The sequence below is a fragment of the Barbus barbus genome (assembly GCF_936440315.1).
Source record: "Barbus barbus genome assembly, chromosome: 44".
Taxonomy (NCBI): domain Eukaryota; kingdom Metazoa; phylum Chordata; class Actinopteri; order Cypriniformes; family Cyprinidae; genus Barbus; species Barbus barbus.
In genome coordinates, this window is record NC_136722.1 from 5,395,032 (window position 1) to 5,419,556 (window position 24,525).

General features: G+C 38.1%; 1 protein-coding gene across 1 annotated transcript in view; it reads right to left on the bottom strand.

Moving 5' to 3' along the window:
- LOC306862949 (myosin-IIIa-like) overlaps window positions 1-15,912 on the bottom strand; it is an 86,333-nt gene extending 70,421 nt beyond the window's left edge. The window contains exons 1-3 of the mRNA XM_079406060.1: window positions 15,782-15,912; window positions 10,715-10,898; window positions 9,427-9,561 (exon numbers count right to left, since the gene is read on the bottom strand). Of these exons, the coding sequence (XP_079262186.1) occupies window positions 9,427-9,561; window positions 10,715-10,898; window positions 15,782-15,783 (321 nt within the window). The 5' untranslated portion in view covers window positions 15,784-15,912. The remainder of the gene's footprint in view (window positions 1-9,426; window positions 9,562-10,714; window positions 10,899-15,781) is intronic.
- Between the last annotated feature and the right edge of the window lie 8,613 nt (window positions 15,913-24,525).

The window sequence follows — 24,525 nt, forward strand, 5'->3', positions numbered from 1 at the left end:
AATCTATCATTAAGGGAATTAAACTCCAAACTGTAGCTTCTGGCCAAAATATGAACCCATAATTCATAACAATGCTTCCTCCAGTGAAAAAGACCCTCCCCTGTTGTCCTGTAATCCACAGACATATTTGTTTAGGACAGTTTTTGCTTGCAAACGGTGCTTGATCTGTGTATTTTTCTATCTTGATTTATACAACTTTTTCTCTGGAGAACGCAATATTATGGATAGAGGACTTGTTATTTTAGCTGGAAGCGTCTGTTTGAAGTAAAACAATGTTTGGATGATTTTTTACAAACATGCAACTTTTTGCTTCACAAGACATTAATTGATGGACTGGACTCGTGCGGATTACTTGTGTGTGATGTTTTTATCAGCTGTTTGGACTCTGACAGCCCCCATTCAGCACCCGGGGCAATCGTGGCCTAATGGATAGACAGTTGGACTTGTAACCCGAAGGTCGTGGGTTTGAGTCCGGCAGGGATTGTAGGTGGAGGAGTGAATAACCAACACTCTCTCCACCTTCAATACCACGACTGAGGTAACCAACCAAACCCCCAACTGCTCCCCGGGCGCCGCAGCAATGGCTGCCCACTGCTCCGGGTGTATGTTCATTACTGTGTGTACACTTGGATGGGTTAAATGTACAAATTCCGAGTGTGGGTCACCATACTTGTCCACACACCACTTCGCTTTCCATTCACTGCAGAGGATCCATTACTGAGCAACTGATATAATGCTATTTCTTCAAATCTTTTCTGATGAAGAAACAAACTCATCTACATCTTGGATGGCCTAATTTTTGGGGGAGCTATACCTTTAACAAAGCTCTGTTTCATTGTCTACAATACATTTAGAAACACTACTAAATGTTGTTTACCTCTTTCCTGTCTTTTTTCTTTTATAACCCCTCTCAAAAAGGGCAACACAGCATTCAATTTAACTTGTTCTGGACGTCCAAGTTTGGTAAGTGGTGGGCTGAAAGGGTTATTTGTCATTGGGGTGAACAAGAAAGGTGAAACGTGGACACTTGAACAAAAAAGTATGTTCATGGGTGTGAAATGGAGTATTCCCACAGCTCCGGGCCCATTTTAAAATCTCATTATTACTGTGCCAGAGGGGCCTTTGGCATTGTAGCACACCTTCCTGTTTCAGTACTGTTTACCAAAGTTAATTGAGTTAACTGCAGGGAGCTGCCCATTTCATTTATAGCTACAGTACATGCTTCAGAGTCAAGTACAGAGGCGGCAGCAAACATGTTCTTCATTTGAGTTGCTGATGCAGTGACTGAAGGTAATTGGTTATCAGGTTGTACAATAAAACGAACCGTTAGTCAATATGGATTCAAAAATGGACCCTACGCTCCTAAAAATGAAGGTTCCAAAATAAGGTTTTGATAGTTATGCTGCAGACATACCATTTTGGGTTCCTTAAAAGAACCTTTCAGTAAACAAGTTCTTAAAAGAGCCATATTTGTCTTAGCATTAAGAATATTTTAATAATCTAATGAACCTTTTTTTCAACTATAAAGAACCTTTAGTGCAATGGAAAAGTTCAATGGATGATAAAGGCACTAATAAAGAACCTGCATTTTTTTGTGTGTGTGTTAATGCCCTCCTGGTCTTATTTGTACTGGTTTTACCTCACAACATATCACACTTATATCACAATAATTCACAATATTCACAATTACAGAAGAAAACTATTTTGCCAGCACTAAATCACAGACATAAATCATCCAAAGTTAGTTTGAATCTCAGTTGCTATTGTTAAATTTGTACAGTGCTTCAGTGTATCAGAGTGCCATGAAGAGTAAAGAGCAAAGCTGACCTCATTACGTCATGATATCAGCCTGAGATCACCTGCCATCATTAAATTTCACCCTGACACCTACAGACAGAGAGACAGCAAGCAACTTGAATGTTTTACTAAACACTTCCTTCAGGTACATTACATTAACGTCCAGGTTCAGGTCTATTCAGTGAAGTCATCAAAAGTGCCACACTTTTTTTCTTGCTTTACCAACAGAGACAACGAGAGAATCAGTAGCTTTAGCATCTGATCATAGTAATTTGGCAGTCAAGTCAAGTCACGTTTAATTATATAGCACTTTATACAATAAGTTTCTTTACAATATTAAACATGAAACAAAAAAAAGTTTCTGAATTTGTACTATAAAGCAGGTCTCCTGTGTATACATGTTTTTACTCGTGTCTGACCTGGACAGACAGACAGTTTACATTGGCAAGCCAATTCGAACTCCCAAAGAGAACTCCAAGAACACCAGTTCACTTGTTGTTGTTTTTTCAAGATTATATCACGCCAGTTCATTCTTATATGAAGAATTTCACTTATATATATATATATATATATATATATATATATATGTTATGAAGTATTTAAAGTCTTGGAACTTCATGAGTGCATGAGTTAAATGGACTATTTTACGGCTACTTTGGAGCTAAATAGCCCCCATTCACTTCTATTGTATGGAAATATGAGGATGAACATTCTGCTAAACAATCTTATGCTGTGCTTCACAGAAGAAAGAAATTCATGTTGTTTTGAAATGATGTGATAAAATCATAAATTCTGTACAGGAATTAAAAGCGGAACCTTTTAAATTAAACCTATTAGTTTAATTTCTTCCTGATATTGTTTTATTTTTAGACCGTATCACTCTGGATTACCGCAGGCTGCAGAGGACATGTTATTAATGTCATCTACTGACATGTCATCAACATAATTCCTCACGTACGGATGAAAAGACTCGAGACTAATTCTGCCATCTTTCCTCAGCTCCCACTGCCAGCATGGCTGATGCCTTTCAAAATCTTAACATTCAGGCTTAAAAAAGGGGGAAAAAAGAACAAGAAGAAGAAATAGAAGAAGCTTTAACTTGCAGGTATACACTCTTAGGGCCAGATTTACTAAACAGGGGAAATTATTCCAGATGGGTGTGGAATTTTTTTGCGGGTGATTGACTGACAACACACAAATTAAAGAACACAGATCTCATTTCCATAATCACCAACACAATCTACCAAGCTCAGCACAAATTAGCGTAAGGATATGTTTGGATTTGGATAATGTGTTCTTCTGACATTCCAAATAAATTAATATGTGTGGAAAAAATCCTCTCCCTTTTACCACACACTCTCTGTTCTCTGTGGTGCCTGTCACGGTGCACACACGAGGGAGGACACAGGAACACGCATACGAGGAGGTAAACTCAAAGAACATACTTTTACTGGACAACATCAAGGCAAGACAGGGCAGGACAAGGCAAGGCAGACATCAAACACCGGGGAGTAACGAGTAGACCAGACGAAATGGCACTACACAGACAGGACTATAAATACACAGGTAAATTAACGGACACGGCTAGACTTGAATAAACTACTAATGACATGAAACGAGAACAGGAAACAAGCCAAATAAGGGCACAAGAGGCAGGAACACATGACACACACGACAGAGGTCTGACGTTACTCCCCCCTCCCGAAAGGCTTGTCCCGAGCCTACTCAGTTCCATCAGGGAGGGGGGGTGGGCGCTCTGGAGGCCCCTCAGGACAGACACAGAAACATACACCGAACGGGGCCTCCAGCGCGGAACAGAAGGCCGCAGGCCGTGGTGTAGCTCAGGAGACCATGGCAGGTTGTCTTCATGTCCATGGCCTCGTTCCTCGGCCCGGCCACTCCAGCCGGAACCCTTCTACCGCCCCCCAAAAACAAAAATTTCCATGGGGCAGCTCGGGGGTATCAGGGTCCCGGGACCAAACGAAATCGAAAGTTAAAAAGACCTTGGCCACTGGTCAATCCGGCGGCAGCCGGCTGCCACAACAACCACGGCGACGGGCCGAGTGACCGAGGACGGTGGGTTGGCCTTCCCCGCGAAACAGCAACTAGAGGGGCCGCAGACCCCGCGAACGGCGAGGTCCGGGAGCCGCGGACGGCGGCGTGATACCCCGCGAGCGGCGGGGTCCGTGAGTATAAATTTTAATACTCCCCTTCCATAAATTTTGCATCTGAAAGGGAAACTCCTGCAAATGCATATTCAATAGGGTCAAGCGCAAAAATAACTGTGTCCATGTCTTTTAGTAAATCACGACAGTAATATTTTAATGCCAAAAGACGGTTTGCACTGGCGCAAGCTGTTAGTAAATCTGGCCCATTAAGGGATAGTTCACCCAAAATTGAAAATTCTGTCATTATTTACTCACCTTCATGTAATTTCCATAAAAACATTCATCAATGCACACATAAGTAATGGCATACCAAAACGCATGCTTGACGTGAGGACCAATGAGGTTGATTCTTGTGTGTTACGCAGCACGTTTGAGCTTCTGTAAAAACCGATGAGATTTGTTCTTGCACATCAAGCAAGTAGCCTACGGCTGAGCTTCTGTTTATGTTCGCTAATAAATGCAAATATGTGAATAATAGCCTAAATTAAATCTGTTCATCATATAAAGTGACCGAGTCTCTTCGGGAAATTTCGACTAAACCAAACTAAATGATTTTTATGATCTTTTTATCAAGTGTCAAAGTTAGTTGCATAGACTCTCAATGGAGGTACAGAAATCTCTCATATTTCATTAAAATATCTTAATTTTTTTTTCTGAAGATGAACAAAAGTCTAATGGGGTTGGAATGACATGAGGGTGAGTAAATGATGACAGAAGTCATTTTTGGGTGAACTATCCCTTTAAGCCCTCATTTACTTGGAGTATCCTACCTGGACCTCCTGACTTTGAATATTTAATTTGAGCTGAATGTTTTGTTAAGTGCAGCAGATGATCAAATCACTACCTTTCTTTGAGCTGTGTGTGGCCCTCACACCTTTATAGGAAAACACCTCTTTTGTTCAAGCAACCTTATCATTTGCACTCAAATAATGAGCTAGGTGTCCGCTTTCCCACAATGTTTAATGAAAAAGCCCTGACAAACAATGGCATTTTAAACCTCATTGTGAATTAATGATGGGCACAAGCTAGACACATCAGACATGGTTCGAAAAGGGCTTTGTTTCAAAGGGTGCGCCAAAGAACCCGCCATTCAATACAGGAAACAAGGCCAACAACCACAGCCACCACTTTGACCATATTAGAGGGAATGAGTGAAATTAAACAGCAGGACAATGCGCTATTTGATCTGTTGTTTTAACCACAATGTGTTAAGTTGTATTTAATTACATATAAAGACATTTACAATAACAGTTTGAAACAATGTGTTGCAATAAAACTGACCTATAGTAACTACATTAGAGTTGTTCCAAGAGTCAATGTTGCTTGAACTTCACAGAAATCTGCTTATTTGTCAAGTACTTTACTAAATATATTGGAGGTACCCAAGCAATATGTATAGTAGCAACCCCAAATGCCCATTTCAACACTCAGAACATTGCATAACAACACATGGCAACCACCCACAATACCTTAGCATTGTGGCAGAGAGTAAAGAAAGTGTATGAATGTGTGTGTCTGGACGAGGCATACTAATAGACGTGCTGTCCTAACAAGCATCATTGAGATGGACAGTGGATAGTACCTGTGAAATAATAACTACTTCATAAAAATGGGATGCAAAGAAACTTTATCCTTTTACTGTCAGTAAGTTTTTTTTTAATGTTTTTGAAAAAAACATTCATGCTCAGGAAGGCTGCATTTATTTGATCCAAAATACAGGAAAACGTGTAAAATTACAAAATGTTATGTAAACTGAATCCGTTCAAAAGAACAGAATTTGTTGTATATATATATTTTGTTATTATTTATTTATTGTTTGTAACAATGAATAAGTCTTTGCTGTCAATAGTATTGCTTTCAGTAATTTTACTGACTCCAGACATTTGAACAGTAGTGTATAATGCTCTTAAAAAAAAAGTAAAGTTAACATTAACATTAACATTATTAACAACAATGAACTTTTGCAAATATCCGATTTGCCCATTGCTAATTAATGTTTTATTTTACATTAATATGTATTTAGGCAGATTAAGATAAAAATGTGTAAAATGCAAAACGCAAAAAACAACAAACAGAGATGAATAAATACTACATATGTTGTGCAATCCTATTTCATGTAAGCCTTTGCATATGTTACCTACAGAATCACGTTACAAGGTTTTGCAAATATCTTGAGCAATGATGCAAGCACCATGTTATATTCACTGTCTCCAGTTTTTAATAATCCAATCAATAAATCCACTTCATCAAGCAGGCTTTTACAAGCTATATCTGCAAAAAGCCAGGCATTTTAAATGAACTGAAAGAATAACAGTGGTACAGAGACGTACTGTTTCATTTGAAACTACAACAATGAACCGCTGTCGTCAGTCCTATCAGCCATTAACCAACCACCAACTGAAGCCTACAAGCCAACTTGAACAAAACCGTATAGAGATCATTTCCGATATCTTTGAAGTTTTAATATGACGGAGCGGAGTCGGCCCCTTATACGATGAGGAACCGGTGAGTACAGATGAAAGCGGTTCCCTTCATATCCATAATTAGAACCCACAACACAAAAGAGAGGCAGAACAAGCACCGGGCCTGATGAGCTGCCAGCAAAGTGGAGGACGCAATTTGTGTGAGTCTTCTCTGTAATCAGAGGTCACTCAACGTGGAGGAGCCTTCTTCCCGAATCCTACTGAAATACGGAAAATTACAGTTCAGAGGGGACGACTGTAACCATGACAATTTAACCCCCCTGCCTTTCCCCATCTCCTTGACTTGCTGCTGACAGCTTGAATGCTCGGCTGTGATTCCAGCCAGAGGATTAACTTCCACATTTGTATTGCTGACTGTGGATTTTGCATGCAGGAGTTTGCATACAGAAATGCAAAGCTCTTTAGGGAAACACGAACAAGAAAAAAGATCATTCCCTTTACTGCAGCAGAAGAAACTTGCTTAATGCTTTGCAAAGGAAGAAAATAGCTTTTGTAATTTGTGGTAACTGTGTCTGGAAAAAAAATAGAATGTGGTTTCTTCATGGAGCCTGAGAAAACCGTGCTTTTTTACATTTTCATCAAAAATCGTTTTCCAATTCAGCTGAAATATGCAGGAATCTTTATAAACATACTTTTTTTTTTTTTTTTGGACAGTGCCAGTATTTGAACAAATATCATCGCTTTGTTATAAAGTTCAACCATATGGCATCTGTAAACAATAATTCTAGAGCTATTCTCTGAGATTTAATATTTTTTATTATTTTTTAAAGATTATTTTTTTATCGTTTTATGATTTGAAACTTTTTTTATTTGCTTAAAACACTTTTTTAACAACTTTGTTTAATATTTTGTTATCCAATGCAATGACTTTCAGACATTTTTAAGTGCATCTCTGATTCTAAACATGTTTATCACAAAGAAAACAGTTGAATAGTCACATGCATATTTGCCTGAGGCTAGATTTGTAAACATTTTAATACCAAATTTGCTTGCTTTCAGACATATGTGGAAGACTGTGTGATGTCTGACATTAGTAAAACAACTTTATATCATGCACAGACAATACCATACATTCATTATTATTTTTCATTCTATTTTATTTACAATGATTGACTCAGAAAGTTATGGTATTGTCTTTTGAGATAAGGTTACGGAACTATGTGGGACATGTTAACTAACCCTCCTCAGCAACACACCTTGAGACTGAGGTAAAGTTTCACACCAGGTAAACATGAGATAATCTCTCCAGACAGGTCTAATATACTGAACACGATCCAAGATCCGATTCAGCTGTGCAATGGCAGAAAAAAGCCCCGCTTACGATCTGCTTCCCTGGGGTAAAAGTATTGATACTGTGCTTAAAGATAATATACAACACTAACTGACATTTGATCAAGCGATTCCCTCCATGAAGACTTCTAGAGTCAACAAAAAGGTCTCAGAAATGTCTATTTGCACTGTGATCATCAGAGAACAAAGATAAGTGGTGGAGATGTTCAGGGACACAGCGTCTTGTAAATATTCTGCTGAGCACATGTTGAACTTCATGGCTTCAAAGAACTTCAATGTTTATAAATGTCTGAGATCGGAAGTACATTTAAAGGACACGAGGACAAAACCTCTCACTGAGAAGATTACTTCCAAATCTGTACATCTGAAGCTTTCATGCAACACAAATTTGAAAACCAACAGCAAATAATTAGCTCCCTACAAAATGTAGTGGTTTATGACTAATATGGGTTGTTTAGTATTCTTGGACTTATGTACAGAAAGCAGAGTGGTAGATATAATGCTGTGGTTTAATGAAAGCACAAACAAATTATTTTGACTTCTTTTAAACCTTAATACAAGTTGGTCAACCCCCAAATCCCAACAAATATACTCCCTCCACCACCCATGTTTGGATACTTAAATAATACCATAAAGTTAAATTTGAAGTACCTTATTATAATTTTACATATTAAACTAAAGAATACAAATGATACACATTAAATACTAGGTGTTTGTAATTTAATGTTCTTGCACATTCTAATTACTGTATAATTCAGCTGTAATAACACAACTTCTTTAGTAAATTCAATACAACATGGGCTGTTTGAACACATTTTTTCTGGATCATTACTGCTGAAAGACATAACTACTGAGTATTATTCATCAATATATAGATACAGAATTGCGTAATATAAAGCAACCTCACTGTCAAAATACTGTTATCCATTACAGTGATAGAGCATCTCTTTCCTGCTAAAGCCTGTGTGTCTGAATGCAGAATTGGTATCTAAACATGCTCATCTTAGCCAGACACAGCCAGTCCACATTAACAGTCATCTCCACACCCCCATACCTGTCCTGCCACAAAAACCCTGTCCAGACCTACTTCTGAAACTAAAGTCGCTTATGTAACACTTATCTTATCCCATTTCCACAACATGCACCATACCTGTCTGTCTGTTCTCTGGCAGTCAAACAACACAAAAGGTCACTATGTTTACTGTAGGTCTAATGTGTTTTTAAAAATAATACATACATATATGCAAAATATCTTGATTGTTCTAAAAACTAAAAAAGATTCATCCTGACCTTCCATAAGATTTGAGAAATGTTCTCTATGTTCCAATTTAAACATGTTCCCAAAAATACAGAGATGTTGATACTAATAACCTTTTATTAGCAGCATAGTTTGCTAATCCTCTTTAAACAGATTTCCACTGCTTTCATACGTACCCCATCAGCCTACACTGTGATGACAGCATTAAATCCATAATGTGATAATGATATAACATGCAGTACACTTTGCCTTGATTTACAAACACATTCGCATATGCATGTTTTCCAGCTGCAAATATAATAAAGGTGATTGATTATGCCATTTAAAAGTGTTTTGCTGATAATGTCACTAGCCCAATTTAACATGTGTGTGATATACAACAAGATTAAATAAATAAGGCCCACGTGCATGACATAAAATTTAACTTTACCTCTAGCACTAGCCATAGCTGGTCCCCGTTCTTGATGTCCTTCTTGTAGAACATTCCAAAGAACTTGACGACATTGGGATGGTCTGAGAGAGCTTTCAGGATGTTATACTCGGCTTCGATTTCCTCATCAATATCCTTAAAGAAACAGATGAATCGAATTGACTTTTAAGAGACACAGGGCAATGGTTCAAACTTCTACTTTCATTTTTGAGTAAAACGAAACATTTCTTAAACTATTCAGTGTTTAATGTTTCAAAGAGAGTCACTGATGCAAAAACAAAAAAAAAACTATTTTTGTGGGTCATTTTATCTATTGAATTTAGCAAAATTACAAAGGCCATGAAATGTCAGCATTAATAAAGCCCCACAGGCCACAGCGGTACACTACACATGGGGGATATATTGACAAATATTTGTTGTCTTCCACGTCCTCCAGTGTTGAAGCCAACAAATTACTGTTTACTGATTGAAACTGGAGGAAAAACAACCTCTGACTGTAGAGATTTAATGGATTCGGTGCACAGGTCTTTTCTGTGATGCCTTTTGGCTTCAAAAGTGCTCCATATTTCTATTACTACACATGATTACAGCATTTCCTGTGCTTGGGAAGCGGTGAAAATAAATATTTGTGAATATCTGAGGTACAATGACCACGGCAGCTGCAGTCTATTAAATTAAGCCTAGATGTATTTGATCTAGACGAGTAATTTTAAATATACTGGCAACCAAAGGCCATTGAAATACTTCCAAGCCTCCTTTCATTACCTTGAAAGGGTGAACTGGAGAAACCCTTGTGAAGTAAATGATCACAAATTGCACATTTTCTGAAAAGCCGTCTCATCACGATTAGTCTGGGTATGTGCTGTTAGGGGCCCTTTTATTTGCCCAGCCACTAAAAGATAGAGTGTGTGCCTAGAGAAATAATGAGAGAGACGGAGACACAGAGAGCCTTTTGGCGTTATCTGCAGGACATAGATGTTCTTTTTTTTAATATGACAGTGGCGAGTAGATGTTCTCAGTGGTCAGTAATTGCCTACAGGCCTCTCTTAAGGCGTAAACACTCTCACAGGTACACACAAATGTGAACTGATTGAACCTGAAGGGCCTACAATGACTCTGCTTTTAATCTTAGTTCTGTGCAAATCTGACCTTGAGTTTGCTTTGCGTTTAAAAATTACGACTCAGGGTTTGGCAAAACAGGATTTGTAGATGTGCATGCTTGTTGTCTCTCTTTGTGACCTAAAACCACACACCACATACAGGTTTGATCTAGCCGGATTTTACTCACATGGATTGGATCCAGTATTTTGACGGCGGCTTTGCTGCCATTGTCCCTGTTAAGCACTTTATAAACTTTCCCATAAGTCCCTTTCCCAATAGTCTCAATGATCTCCCAGGTGTCAGATGGATCTGGAAAGCTGTCAAAGACGATGGATTTTCCTGAACGAGGAAACATCTTCCCGAACGATCTCCTAAGGAGAAAGAGCACACATTGAGTCTTGAGTTATAGACTGCGGCCCGCTGTTTTTCCATTTGACTTAAAGTGGTTAACTTGGAAGTTGTTTTTCACTTGTGATGCCTGTACACAGGAGATAACACCTTTAAACAACCATGCGACGAGTAAAAGAACCTCTGCATGAAAATACACACTAATATGTAAACATGGGCTTTAAAATTAGTCTTGATACAGCTAGGACTATTTTTGTATGACAGCAATGTTGCTCCAGGATAAACAAAACAACATATTTACAGTAGAAACATGTCCTACTTCATAAACTCACCCTTTATTATGTCTGACTTAGCGAATCCCTCAGACTTTTTGCAAAAGCTGTTGGCTTTTGCCTGTCATTGAGGATGGGATAGACAATTTTGTACTAAAATGTTTTGGCTCAATTTACGTCTCAAGGGTTTTGATCTCAGAATTTGTGAATCCGTCTTCAGAAAACAATGTCTGAGTAAAGCAGGAAGATATGATCAAAGGCTGGAAGATCTGAGGATGCAGTGAACCAATTTAGAAGTTGTGTTCCTTCAAAGACAACATTATGTGGAGATTGCTCAACAAAACCTAGCAGTAACTATGACATAGTGAAAGAAAATATTACATTTCGGTTTGAACAATGCAAACACTTTGACAGAAACTTACCCCATTAAAGAAACCTGGTAGCAGAGTTTTACAAGTTCTGAAGAAACAGGAATGGTGCTTGCCTGTGCAAAGCACTATGCTAGAGTATTATGAGTGGCTGCCAGGGGATTGCTTTGTAGTGGTTGAGGTTATTCTAGGTATTTGCTAGGTGGTTGTTCACTGTCCTAAATGAAAAGAGCCAAGTGTTTGTGAAATTCTGATTTCTAGATTTGACTTGGAGGTCATTTGTTCAATGCAAATTTTGCCATTTTCCTCTCCTCCGAGAAAAGGGGTGTCCAGTCCTGCTCCTGGAAGGCTAACTTCCAGCAATGCATAGCTCTAGCCCTAACTAAACACACATGAACCAGCTAATCAAGGTCATCAGGATCACTTGAAGCTAAACTCTGCAGAAAAGTTACTGTTTTCCCAATACAGAGGCTGCATTTGAAGACTAAATGCATTACAACAGTGCGGCAAAGACTGTCCCATCTCAAAGTCTCCTTAAAATGGGTCCTTGAAACACATCCATTCCCAGGACATGAAAGATACAACAGATGGACCCTTCAAGGCCCAGACTTTCCCAAAATTCATTGTGTAAATGGCGACAGGATTGTTTTGAGAGGAAATGCCGGATTACACTTTTAAATATAAGTATTGCGTTTCAAACCAATCAAATATCTAACATTACAAATTAATTAAATGCACAAACATTGCAAAGGATGGATTGGAGGACACTACAGCTGCAGCACCTGACCAAAAGCAAATCTTATGTCTGATCACTTAAACAAAGAATAGCATACATTTGAACAAAGTTGTGTTCTCTTGAACTGAGAGGAACTGTTTCTGTTATAACATTCAATAATAAAACTGAAGTAGATAAGAGGATTGTTGCCAATGTTGCATCAAATGACCTGGACGAGCTCACAGAGACTGTAACATCTTATATCAGTTTCTGTGAGGACATGTGCATTCCTACCAGGACTCATCTATTCTACAACAATGACAAACCATGGTTCACTGCCAAACTCAGACAGCTCCGTCAGGCCAAAGAAGATGCTCACAGAAAGGGGGACAAAGTCTTGTACAAACAGGCCAAATACACACTGGAAAAGGAGATCAGAGTGGCAAAGAGGAATTATTCTGACAAGCTCAGGAACAAATTCTCTTCCAGCGATCCGGCTTCAGTGTGGCTAGGATTAAAGGATATCACCAGCTACAAAACACCACCCCCCAGCACTCTGGAGAATCAACACCTGGCAGACGACTCTTTTGTCGTTTTGAACGATCACCCCACACCCGCCCAGAACACCCCTCCACACAACCATTCACACCTCCAGCAACCCCTCTCTCCCCCACACCTACAATTCAAATCAGCGAAGACGATGTGTGCCAGGTCTTCAGGAAGAACAAAAGAAGGAAAGCACCTGGTCCAGATGGTGTGTCACCAGCCTGCCTAAAAATCTGTGCTGAGCAGCTGGCCCCCATCTTCACACAGATCTTCAATAGATCACTGCAGCTGTGTGAAGTCCCCTCATGCTTCAAACGCTCCACCATCATCCCCGTCCCAAAGAAACACAAAATTACTGGACTTAATGACTACAGACCTGTGGCACTATCGTCTGTAGCCATGAAATCATTCGAAAGACTGGTTCTGGCTCATCTGAAGGACATCACTGGACCCTTACTGGACCCCCTGCAGTTTGCCTACAGAGCAAACGGGTCTGTGGATGATGCAGTCAACATGGGACTGCACTTCATCCTGCAGCATCTGGACAGACCAGGGACTTATGTGAGGATCCTGTTTGTGGACTTCAGCTCTGCTTTTAACACCATTATCCCGGAAACCCTTCAAAATAAACTAACTCAGCTCTCCGTCCCCACCTCCGTCTGCCAGTGGATCAACAGCTTCCTGACAGACAGACAGCAGTTAGTAAAGCTTGGCAAATTCACATCCAGCACTCGAACCATCAGCACTGGAGCTCCTCAGGGCTGCGTACTCTCCCCACTGCTCTTCTCCCTCTACACCAACGACTGCACATCTAAAGACCCCTCTGTCAAGCTCCTGAAGTTCGCAGACGACACCACACTGATCGGCCTCATCCAGGACGGTGACGAGTCTGCTTACAGACAGGAGGTTAAGGAGCTGGTTGTCTGGTGCAGTCTCAACAACCTGGAGCTTAACACGCTCAAAACGGTGGAGATGATCGTGGACTTCAGGAGAAACCCCCCTGCTCTCCCCCACTCACCATCATGAACAGCATCGTGACTGCAGTGGAGTCATTCAGATTCCTGGGCACCACCATCTCTCAGGACCTGAAGTGGGATATTCATATTGACTCCATTGTCAGGAAGGCCCAGCAGAGGTTGTACTTTCTTCACCAGCTGAGAAAGTTCAACCTGCCACAGGATTTACTGAAACAGTTCTACTCTGCCATCATTGAATCCATCCTCTGCACCTCAATAACTGTCTGGTTCAGCTCAGCTACCAAATCTGACCTCAGAAGACTACGGAGGGTAGTCCGGACTGCTGAGCGAATCATTGGTACAACCCTCCCCACTCTCCAAGAACTGTACTTATCCAGAGTGAGCAAAAAGGCTGGTAAAATCACTCTGGACACCTCACATCCAGCACACAACCTCTTTGAACTTTTACCATCTGGTTGACGCTACAGAGCTCTGAGCACCAGAACGACCAGACACAGGAACAGTTTCTTCCCTCAGTCGATACATCTCATGAACACTCAATAAATAAACATAGAACAAACAACTAATACATTATCCATTCACCACACTCACTTATTTTATTTTATTTTCTCATTTCTAATTTGCACATACTTGACCTGTACATACATAGTCGCCTATATTATATATTGTGTATTTTTTTTTTTTTTTTTTTTTGCTGCTTTGTACATTGGTCATTGGCTATTTCCTGTTATTTTGTTTCATTACCTGTGTCCTGTCCTGTTACTGTCCTTCTGTTGCACTGTGGAGCTTCTGTCACTATAACAAATTCCTTGTATGTGTAAACATACTTGGCCAATAAAGCTCATTCTGATTCTGATTCTGATTCTGATCCCTTGCTTTCATTTAAATAGTTCCCACAAAGCTCTTGCTCCCTGTTGTTTAAGTGCCTCATAAGAGTCTCATATTGTTGTGATGGAGAATGCGGGCATGTCTCTTTAATGTGAGTGAATAACGGAGACCCTAATTCAAGCAGCTTTTATGACCTCGTTTTTGTTCTCTGCATGTGTCAAACACTACGAACCGCTCTGGCTACCATAACCTGATGTGCCAGCTATAAAACAACAGCGAAGAATGATATTCCTAATGAACTCCAGCATTAGCTTGGACAGTGAAAAAGTTGCATTGTGTATTTTAGCATGTAAGCTAATTTCACAGAGACCATTAATTATCACACCAGACTGAATGGATTTCGGAGGGAATTTTTTCATTGTCTCAAAATGAAGACTAACTTTCTAGAGCTCAGCTAATAAATTCTTTATTGTTTGCTTGAATTTGCCTTACAAGCATTCAGGAATTTGCCTGTTGTCTTCCACGATATCAGGTATCAGATCACTCACCTTAAGAATTATACCTCAAGTTTTCTTTTTTTTATCGTTGTTGTAGAGCATTGTAGAGGATCCACTTTTAGGAGAGTCTCAAAGTTAACTTTTAATGGCCGTTAAGCACTAGGCAGTAAAGTTATGTGCACATTCAATATGACAAACAAGTGTTAGAGTAAACAATACTTTGCAGAATTGTGTGAAAATGGAATATGTAAACATTCTTTAAACGTTGTCCTATTGTGTTCTACAGAACGAAAAATTGCATATGGGTTTGAAATGTCATAAAAATGACTAAATGGCAAAATTCCATGTTTGAGTGAACTATCCCTCTAGTGCAAAGTAATAAAAATAATATGTCACATAGTAATAAATAAATAAATAAACACACACACACACACTATTTTTCAGCGCAACCATGCCAGTCACATAACAACAATACTTCTGTTGTTTAAAAGAAAAAAAGAAAAACACATTAATTCCAAACAACAGTTAATCAAGCTTGAAATTATGTAACTAATGTTAGTAATCACCAACTTATTATACTGTCTCTCTACCAGACTCACCATTTGTAACCTACCGGGTGAAAGTCCAACCAGCTCTTTCTCTACTCTAACTGCAACTAAACCCACTTTTAAGATAAAACTGTATAGTTCAACATGTCACTTACATTCCTTTCTTAAATGGTCGATGAACACTTTGTTGAATAAGTCCATATTGACCCTGTTGAAGCAGTCGCGGCGTGTGAACACTTGTGGAGGAGTTAACCACAGCTAAAACTAATCCCAGCGAGACATGCCTGGCACCAGAAACAACACTAAGCAGCAGAAGATATGTTAGGATTAAGCGGAATTAGTCGACTACGCCATGAGCCTTTCCTCATTTAGATACTCATTGATACATGTGCCAAAGCTAGTTAGATCAACTAAGAATATGCAATGCCCTCCAAAAGTATTGGAACAGTAAAGACAAAATTGCTCTGTTGGCTGTGGAGTCAAGACATTTACAAATATGATTAAAAGATGAATATGAGACAAAACTACAGAAGGTCACATTTTATTATTGGGTAATTCAACACATAGATGTTTTACCAGCTAAGAAGTTCAGCACTTTTAGAGTTTCATCCCTCTATCTGATGTGAGCATAAGTATTGGGACCGATGAAGATGAGGGAGCTGGCTTTGAGAGAAAAGCAAGCAATTTGGATGCTAAAAGAAAAGAGGAAGTCAGTTAGAGCTCTAGCAAAAACAAAGGGTATGGAGAAATCAAGAGTTTGGAAATCACCAGCGACACCAGCAACCAACAACGAATTAGAGAAAACAACAGTAGTTGATGACAGACAAATCATAAAAGCTGTGAAAATGAATCCTAAAAGACATGTCTGTAAAATCAGCAACAACTTCCAGAAAGCTGGGGTGATGCTCTGAGAATTTACTGTCCTCAGGAGACTTTGACACAGAATTACAGATGCTACACAGCAAGATGCAAACCTCTGACCAGCACCAAAAATAGAAAGGCAAGATTAGAGTTTGCAAAATAGCATAAAGGTGAGCCAGAATAGTTTCGGAACTGTGTTTATGGACCGATGAGATGAAGCTTTATCTAAGTGATGGGAAAGCAAAAATGTGGAGAAAAAAAAGGGAACTGCAAATGATCCCAAGCATACAGCCTCATCTGTAAAGCATGATGGAGGTGGTGTCATGGCATGGGCATGCATGGCTGTCTCTGGAACAGGCCCTCTCAACTTATGTATAGGGCTGGGTATCGAGTTCGATACTTTTTAGGCACCGACCGAATTGCCTCGATACCACCGAGTATCGAAAAACGTCTTGTCGTTCGGTACCAAATTTCGATACCTAAGGGGTTAATCTCATCACCGTCAGTGAGCCAATAATCCTGCAGCACTAGGTGTGTTTGACTAGAAGCGGCGCGGCGCTGATTGATCAGTGTTTGATCTGCGAGAGCGTTACGAAAGCGCACGGAGCAGTCTGCTCTCTATATCGCGCGGTTTGTTTACTATACACAGACTGAAGCTCGCGTGACGCTCGCGCCTCGCGGTGATTTGAGCGTCTGCCGCCTAACTAAATGAGGACATAAACACATGAACAACATCTCCAGAACTGCTGTGAGAGTCAATTAATGAGCATTTTACCGTTTGATTCGAGTAAAACTAACGTCATATCATATACACACAGAACTGTAAAGGTATTCCCGGAAACCCGTCAAAATAAAAGTTCGGTTTCACTTGGAAGACACTGCGGCAGAAATATTATTGTTCAGCGGACAGTACATACTGCTACTACTAAGGCTACTATTAAAATTAAAACTTTATTATCTTTTTTTTTTTGAAATTATCACACAACAGTTATTCCATTTTTTTATTTTAATAGTAAACCCCCTTTGTTTGCCAAAATAAATAAACTTTGATTTTCAATAATTTAAAGAAATTAAATTAATGTTTATGTCTTCATTTGAAAACCAGATACAGAACACAGAATTTCTGAGGAAAAATAAAACCTTTCATTAGGCTATTTTAAGAATAAATTTAAATAAACTAAGTTGTTTTATGCATTCAAATAATTAGACATACTACACCAGAATTTAATAACAATAAAACATATGGTGAAAGAAAATAAAACACCCACTTATGAAAGTGGATGAAGATTTAAAATTTCTTGAAGTCTTTAACAACCTAGAAGTGATGATGTGTTTTAAAATGAACACACACTAATGTAAACGTAGCCTAACAGATGTGTAAACTGAAAACAATTTGAACTTTATTAAAATTATTTATTTATTGTGTTGGATATATTTTGTTCCTTTGTGCAGTGGCTCAGGAGATGAGGCTTTGAGTCTGTATAAATATCAACATTAAAAAATATTTTTTTGAGATAATGTAATCTTATTAAAACTGATTTCATAAAACTGGTATCGAAAAAAGTATCGTTCAGGAACCGGTATCGAACTCAAGGTATCGGTATCGGTACCGGTATCGAAAATTTTTGAACGATACCCAGCCCTACTTATGTATGATGACTTAATGTATGATGACAGTAGCAGAATTAATTTGGAAGGGTACAAAACCATCTTGCCTAACAATATTCAAGAAAATGCCACCAGATTCATTGAGAAGTGCTTCATATTGCATCAGGACAATGGCCCAAAACACCCTGCCAGTTCAGTCAAGGAATTTATAAGGGCAAAGAAATGGAAAGTCTTAGATTGCCCAAGTCAATCTCCAGATTTAAGTCTGATTGAACATGAATTTCACCAGCTGGAGAGGAGAGTAAAGGCAGAAACTCCCCAAAACAAGCAACAATTGGAATTGGCTGCATTAAAGGTTGGGAAAAGTATTTCAAAGGATGAGACCAAGAGTCTGGTGATGTCTATGGGTCACAGACTCACTGCTGTGATTGTGTGCAAGGGATCTGCAACTAAATAATAGCTTTTAATCTTTTATAGCTGCCTTATGTTCAACTGTCCCAATACTTACGCTCACATCAATGAATGGGATGAACTCTAAAAGTGCTGTTCTTTTTATTTGGTAAAACATATATGTGTTGAAACGGCTAATAATAAAATGTGACATTCTGTAGTTTTGTCTCATATTCATCTTTTAATCATATTTGCAAATGTCTTGACTCCACAGCCAACAGAGCAATTTTGTCTTTACTGTTCCAATACTTATGGAGGGCACTGTAACTCTAGGAGGACTACCTCTCTAACCCAAAGAAAGTAACCAGACAGAGTAGCTTAAGAAGCATCTGTATCCTTTGTTAGGGGTTTTACACCAGAGAAAGCTCTTTCATGCAGTTTAGTATTTATAAAAGCCAACACTTTCTATTGAAATTGCCATTTTGTCTATGAATATGGTACAAATTGCTGCAGTATAACTTTTTTATAGCAAGAAAAAAAAAAATGTTTCAGTAGCAAGAACTATTAGGTAGGGTAAACGTACCTATTAAGCTCACCAAAATCTACATTGAGACATTTTTAGTGCACAAGATATTGGTTTCAGTACTAAAAGTTATGTTAAAATAAAATATTAATCTCTCAAACAAAAATGTTTAATTTAATTTTAAATGACAAAAGCATTTCAATTAAGATATACATCATTGAATTCAAAAAGTCTGGCTGTGCTTAATGGGTACATTTTTGTACCCTTTAAGCACACCCCTGTTCCCATTAAGCTCACATCATGTTTTATTCTTGTTTATTTTAAGGAAAATTTTGAAAGAATAATTGTAAAAAAAAGTTTTTGAAGGTACAAAATCAATCACAAAAAAAAACAAAAAACAGAACACTAAAATCAAGCAACATGGCATTCAAGTCGATCAGTTATATATTCATAATCGAGTGTCATTAAAGCACATTGCAACATCTAGACTAGCCCTCGTTCAGCTAAGTAACACATTCAGAAATCAAATAAAACAAACCAATAAAACATTTAATTCATGGGGACGAACACAGAAAGTAGCCTCATTATAAACCTCTTTTTAAATGGATGTCAACTTATCTATAGTCTTTTAAGGCTGGAATACACTACATTATTTTTGCCCCGATTTTCCATAGATTTTCAGTCTGGAGTGGTTGATGCTACTTGGCAAAGGTCAGAGCCAGTCTGCAGATTTTAGTTGACAATCCATGGAGAATGGATTAACTTAACTTAAAGTGACAACCATCAGTTTATATTTAAAGTCCGTTTATGAAGTGATTATATAGACGTTCAATATGGAAGAGCTTAAAGAGAGCACACTGAGCTTAATTGGAGCAGCAACAATTTTTTATAAATTGAATGTAATATTTATTAAAATGACAGGGTTTTTGCTAAATAAATAGTCTAGGTCATGTATTATGTTCATACATATTTTAATATGAACAACTATTATTAACAATATCTATTATATATCAATAACTTTTTCTTATTGATATCACACTGAAGCTGTGTGATTTTCATAGTAGTGCACCCTTTAAGCTCACCTTAAAATAATATGAAATCTTTAAAAATTATGGATGCAAAAGTACAAGCCAGTAATGCCTGTGAAGTAATATGTTAGCGTAGCACACAATCTTATACAGCTAGTCAGCTAAATGTATTCTGTAGCATCTGCGCTATGTTGCTAAAACTATCTTTTGGATCTAATGTAATTATTTCTCTTAATTTTATAAGTAGTGACACACCCAAAATAAAGGCTTAAACATCTAAAATAAATGCACATTTAAGGGGCTCGTAAGTTTTTAGACAGCTTTCAAAATTATGTGCAATGATCTGATTGACTTGAAATTACAAGAGGTATATAGTAACAAACACATCAATTGGTTAAGACATCAAGTAGGATAATAAATATATATTTTTTTCTTTTTATAATCTGATCTCAAAAATGGAAGTTAACTTAATAGGTATGCTTACCCTATTTTGGAAGATTCCTTAATCTTTTCTTTTCCATTAATTTTTCCCATGGTGGAAGGACAAGTAAATTACCTTGTTCCATTTTCTCCATTTTTACACAAATTTTAGTGCTGTCTGAATACATCAAGCTCAATCATTCAACCCTGTTACGAGAGATGCTGTGTTAAGAAAATAATTAAACAGAAATATACATTTATCAGTAACTACAAACCAACATTTGTTCCCATACCGACTAGCCCCCCACTGAGGGATATTGCAGTGGTTCCTTTCACCCTTTGCTGTACAAAGAACAAAACTCTGACTTCATTTTCAAACCAAATGTTGTACTCATTTGTAGAAAGTGGCAATTAAGTTACTATGTTTCAGGATGCAGTCAAAGAAGCAAGTCGGCCTTCCTGTTTTTTGCAAAAACATGCAAAAGTTAACACCAAATCTCTTATAAAACGTCATCTAAGCAAGACAGGACATTATCGGTCATTACTTATGCCAAATGATTAGCCTTCTAAACAGTGAGGCCACGTAGCATGTAACTGAGCACATGTAGAGCTCAATGTAAAGTGTCCAAGGATCTTCCAGACATGTTCAATAATGAATTGAGATTCTATGTTACAAAACTCCATGACACAGAGACACAGGAGAAACCGAAAGATAAGACTAGCCCACCTCAGCACTCACAAATTACAAGTCATCGGGTGCGAGTGTGTAACATGACCTCCCCTACCTATGGTACTTAGAGGTTATGAGGTGCATTAGCGTATGCATTTTAAGTGGCCCTTGCCAAGTAAGCATCACTATTGCTGCTCATACTTAAGGTCTGAGGCATTAATGTTAACAGACTCTTCATTTGGGCCAATAAGCAACCAGATAAAACACCCAAACATTCTGGAAACCTCCTCGACATAACGAAAGTTGTTTTGTCGTTATCACGACTTAATTTTCTCTGTGTATTCGGCATGAGAAAATGCTATAGAAGCAGCATCATCGCAGCATCATGGATGATCGTATTCGCTTTTACTTTGATCAGGGATTCACTCAAACTGAAATAATAAAAATAAAAATATGGTATAAGTACCATCCCAAATATTGAAGGTGTTGTGTGTGTGACCGACTACATTGATCCATGATAGAATACTTGTCATGCATATTCATACTCGGCCATTTTAGCTCTGTGTCTGTCAGTGATTGACGACTTACACTTAAGTGTTCGACACTTGAGAAGGAGGCTGTCAGGTCTGCAACTTTATCGTCGAAGACAATATAGCAACCCTGATTTTCTCACGATAGCTACAATTACGTCGTGAGAAAACGGTTTTTACGCTGAGATCAACAACTTTCGCTATGTCCAGATAACCACAAAACAACTTTCGTTATGTCGAGATCACGAGAAAATTAAGTCGTGATAACGACCAAAGCAACTTTCGTTATGTCGAGATCACAAGAAAATTAAGTCGTGATCACGAGAAAACAAGACAGAAAAATTATAATAATGCATGGAACTTAGAACTTCCGTAAATCCATTTTATTTTTCCCTAAATTCTTTTTTTCCATTTAATTTTTTTCTGGATTCTGTGTATTATGATTCAATACAAACATCATACGAATTATGTCTAATGAAATTAACTGTTAAAGGGCATCATCGGATGCTAAATTCACTTTACAAGTTGTTTGAACATAAATGTGTGTTAGAAGTGTGTGTACACATCCATCCTATAATGATAAAAATCCACCCAGTGGTTTCTTTAAAATCCCTATTTTAAAATACTCTCTCAAATCAGGCTGTTCTGAGATTCCTGTCAGAATGACGTATTTCTGCACAGGCCGCTCCCACAATATTGTTGATTGACACTAGCGTCTTACCTTAGACCCTCCCTGAGTGAGCTGAGAGCTATCTGTCTCCGGTGCAGGGGAAGACAAGATGTCTCCAATTAAGCGATTTAGGTGTTGGATATAATAATGAATATAGCAGTCTTCATTTACTCCCGACATCTAAGCCGCAGAGGATTAACGTTAGTTTCGCTTTGAAGTGAATCTGACGATCCCCGATCTACATAAATGCATCTATGCTTGCGCGATTCATTCGTGATCCAGCTTTATCTACAGAAGAAGTGAGTATATGAATCTTTTTATGAATCTTTGCAAATCGCCTTTCCTAATAATGTGCTAGTTAGCCAGTTTCGCAGCTGAGGTTTAGATGCTCCATAGAAATATATACCTAGATGCCTCATTATGGACTGTTTCTATGGGCCGCGATACGTAAGCCATCCGCCATTTTTGGAACGGTCTGTGAATCTTTGAGCGCATTGACTGTGTGCGTCTACAACAGCAAGTTATATGCTTGTATATCTTTGAATATTCATTGATTATCGGTGAATGCGAGATGGCTGACACGTCAACGTATCTGGAGCTGTCGAATTAAGACCCTAAAGAATCATATCAAATTGTGTAAATTGGGCATCCGATGACCCCTTTAAGACAGTTTGATCATTCCTTTAAAATGTAAGGAAATTAAATTAATTTAACAACAAATCATTGCATTTTTATTGTCCAATAAGATGTTGCACACTGTATAAATTAATACAAAAAAAAAATTAGAACTGAAAAATACCTTGGTTGCATGAGATTTTTTTTAAAAAGCTTGAAAATATATCGCTGTCATAATTTCTTCAAGTTGAACTGGACTTTATGACAAGTTTTTGTGAAGGTCTTCTATAGTATTTTTTTTACTGACACACACAGTCCTCAAACATTATATGTATGTCCATTTGCATTCTGTTCTCTTCTTGCAAACCACGATTCGCCAATTATGTACAAAGCTTGCACACTATGGGTCAAACTACTTTTCAGTCATTACCTTCAGGAAGTATGAAAACAATAGCAAAACAAACCCATACAAAATCTGATCATTTTAGGTAATTTAAAAATCCCGGCCAGGACATGTCTGGGAAAAAAGAAATATGGTCACCACACTTGACACTAAACACACATGGAAAAATTCACAAAGAACGAGAGCTGGTACTATTTTATTTGCACATGTTGTCTGTGGTTGTTTAGCATCCAGTTCAGTAAAGGATTGATGCAAATCAGGTAAAGCAAAAATGCTAAAATTTTGCACTGCACAACACATCTGATATACCCGGTTATAATGATCTTCTCTATAATTTACTGAATTATTGCAGCCATAACCACAACAGAATCTACACAAATCTATACAATTCTGTAAGAAAGGTAAATAACTATGATTTTTGTGAAAATGGTACAATTTAATAAGAAGGCTAATTTACATATGAAGAAGGCGTGTTGGCCTCTTTAATTTAAATATGGTGCTGCACTGTTTCAGTGCATTTACCTCCTGTATTGTAGGGTGCAAAGTTTTGCAATGAAATACTGTGTATAAAAGTGTCAATTATAAATGTAATGCAATAGTGAATTCACTGGCCATTTGCATACCTGTTTTGCCCAGATGTCATCTCTGCCTGCTTTGCATCCAGAGAGCAACTTTATGAAAGTGCTCAGCACTCTGAAACATTTAAAGATAATACATTTTGCACTATGGTAAGTAGCCTTATTTCACCTTTGTAAAGAACAAAAGTCAAAGCAACTTGAGGAGAGTAAGGAAACAGGAGCCAAGACTGCCAGGAGAAGAAAGGAGACCTGAGCTAATTTGAATTAGCTGATTGAAGTTTCAGTTTAACCTTTGCAGAGCAAAGCATGCAGAGGAAAAAGAAGATGAAAGACTCATTTTAAGACAGCATTACAGCGACAACAAATGATCCTTAAACTATCAAAATAGGAAATAGAAAATCCAAGCATTGTTTTATGAATATGCACATTAAGAAGTCAACAAAAATTACCAACTGCTTCCCAAGGTCACTCATCATCATTGAATAAAAAAGTTGAACTGATGTTTACCTGAAACTTTAGATGCAAATCAAACCCCATCCCTATGAAGTCTCATTGTGGCTAAGTCATATAGTACACAAAGGTACATGTACAAGCACATATTCA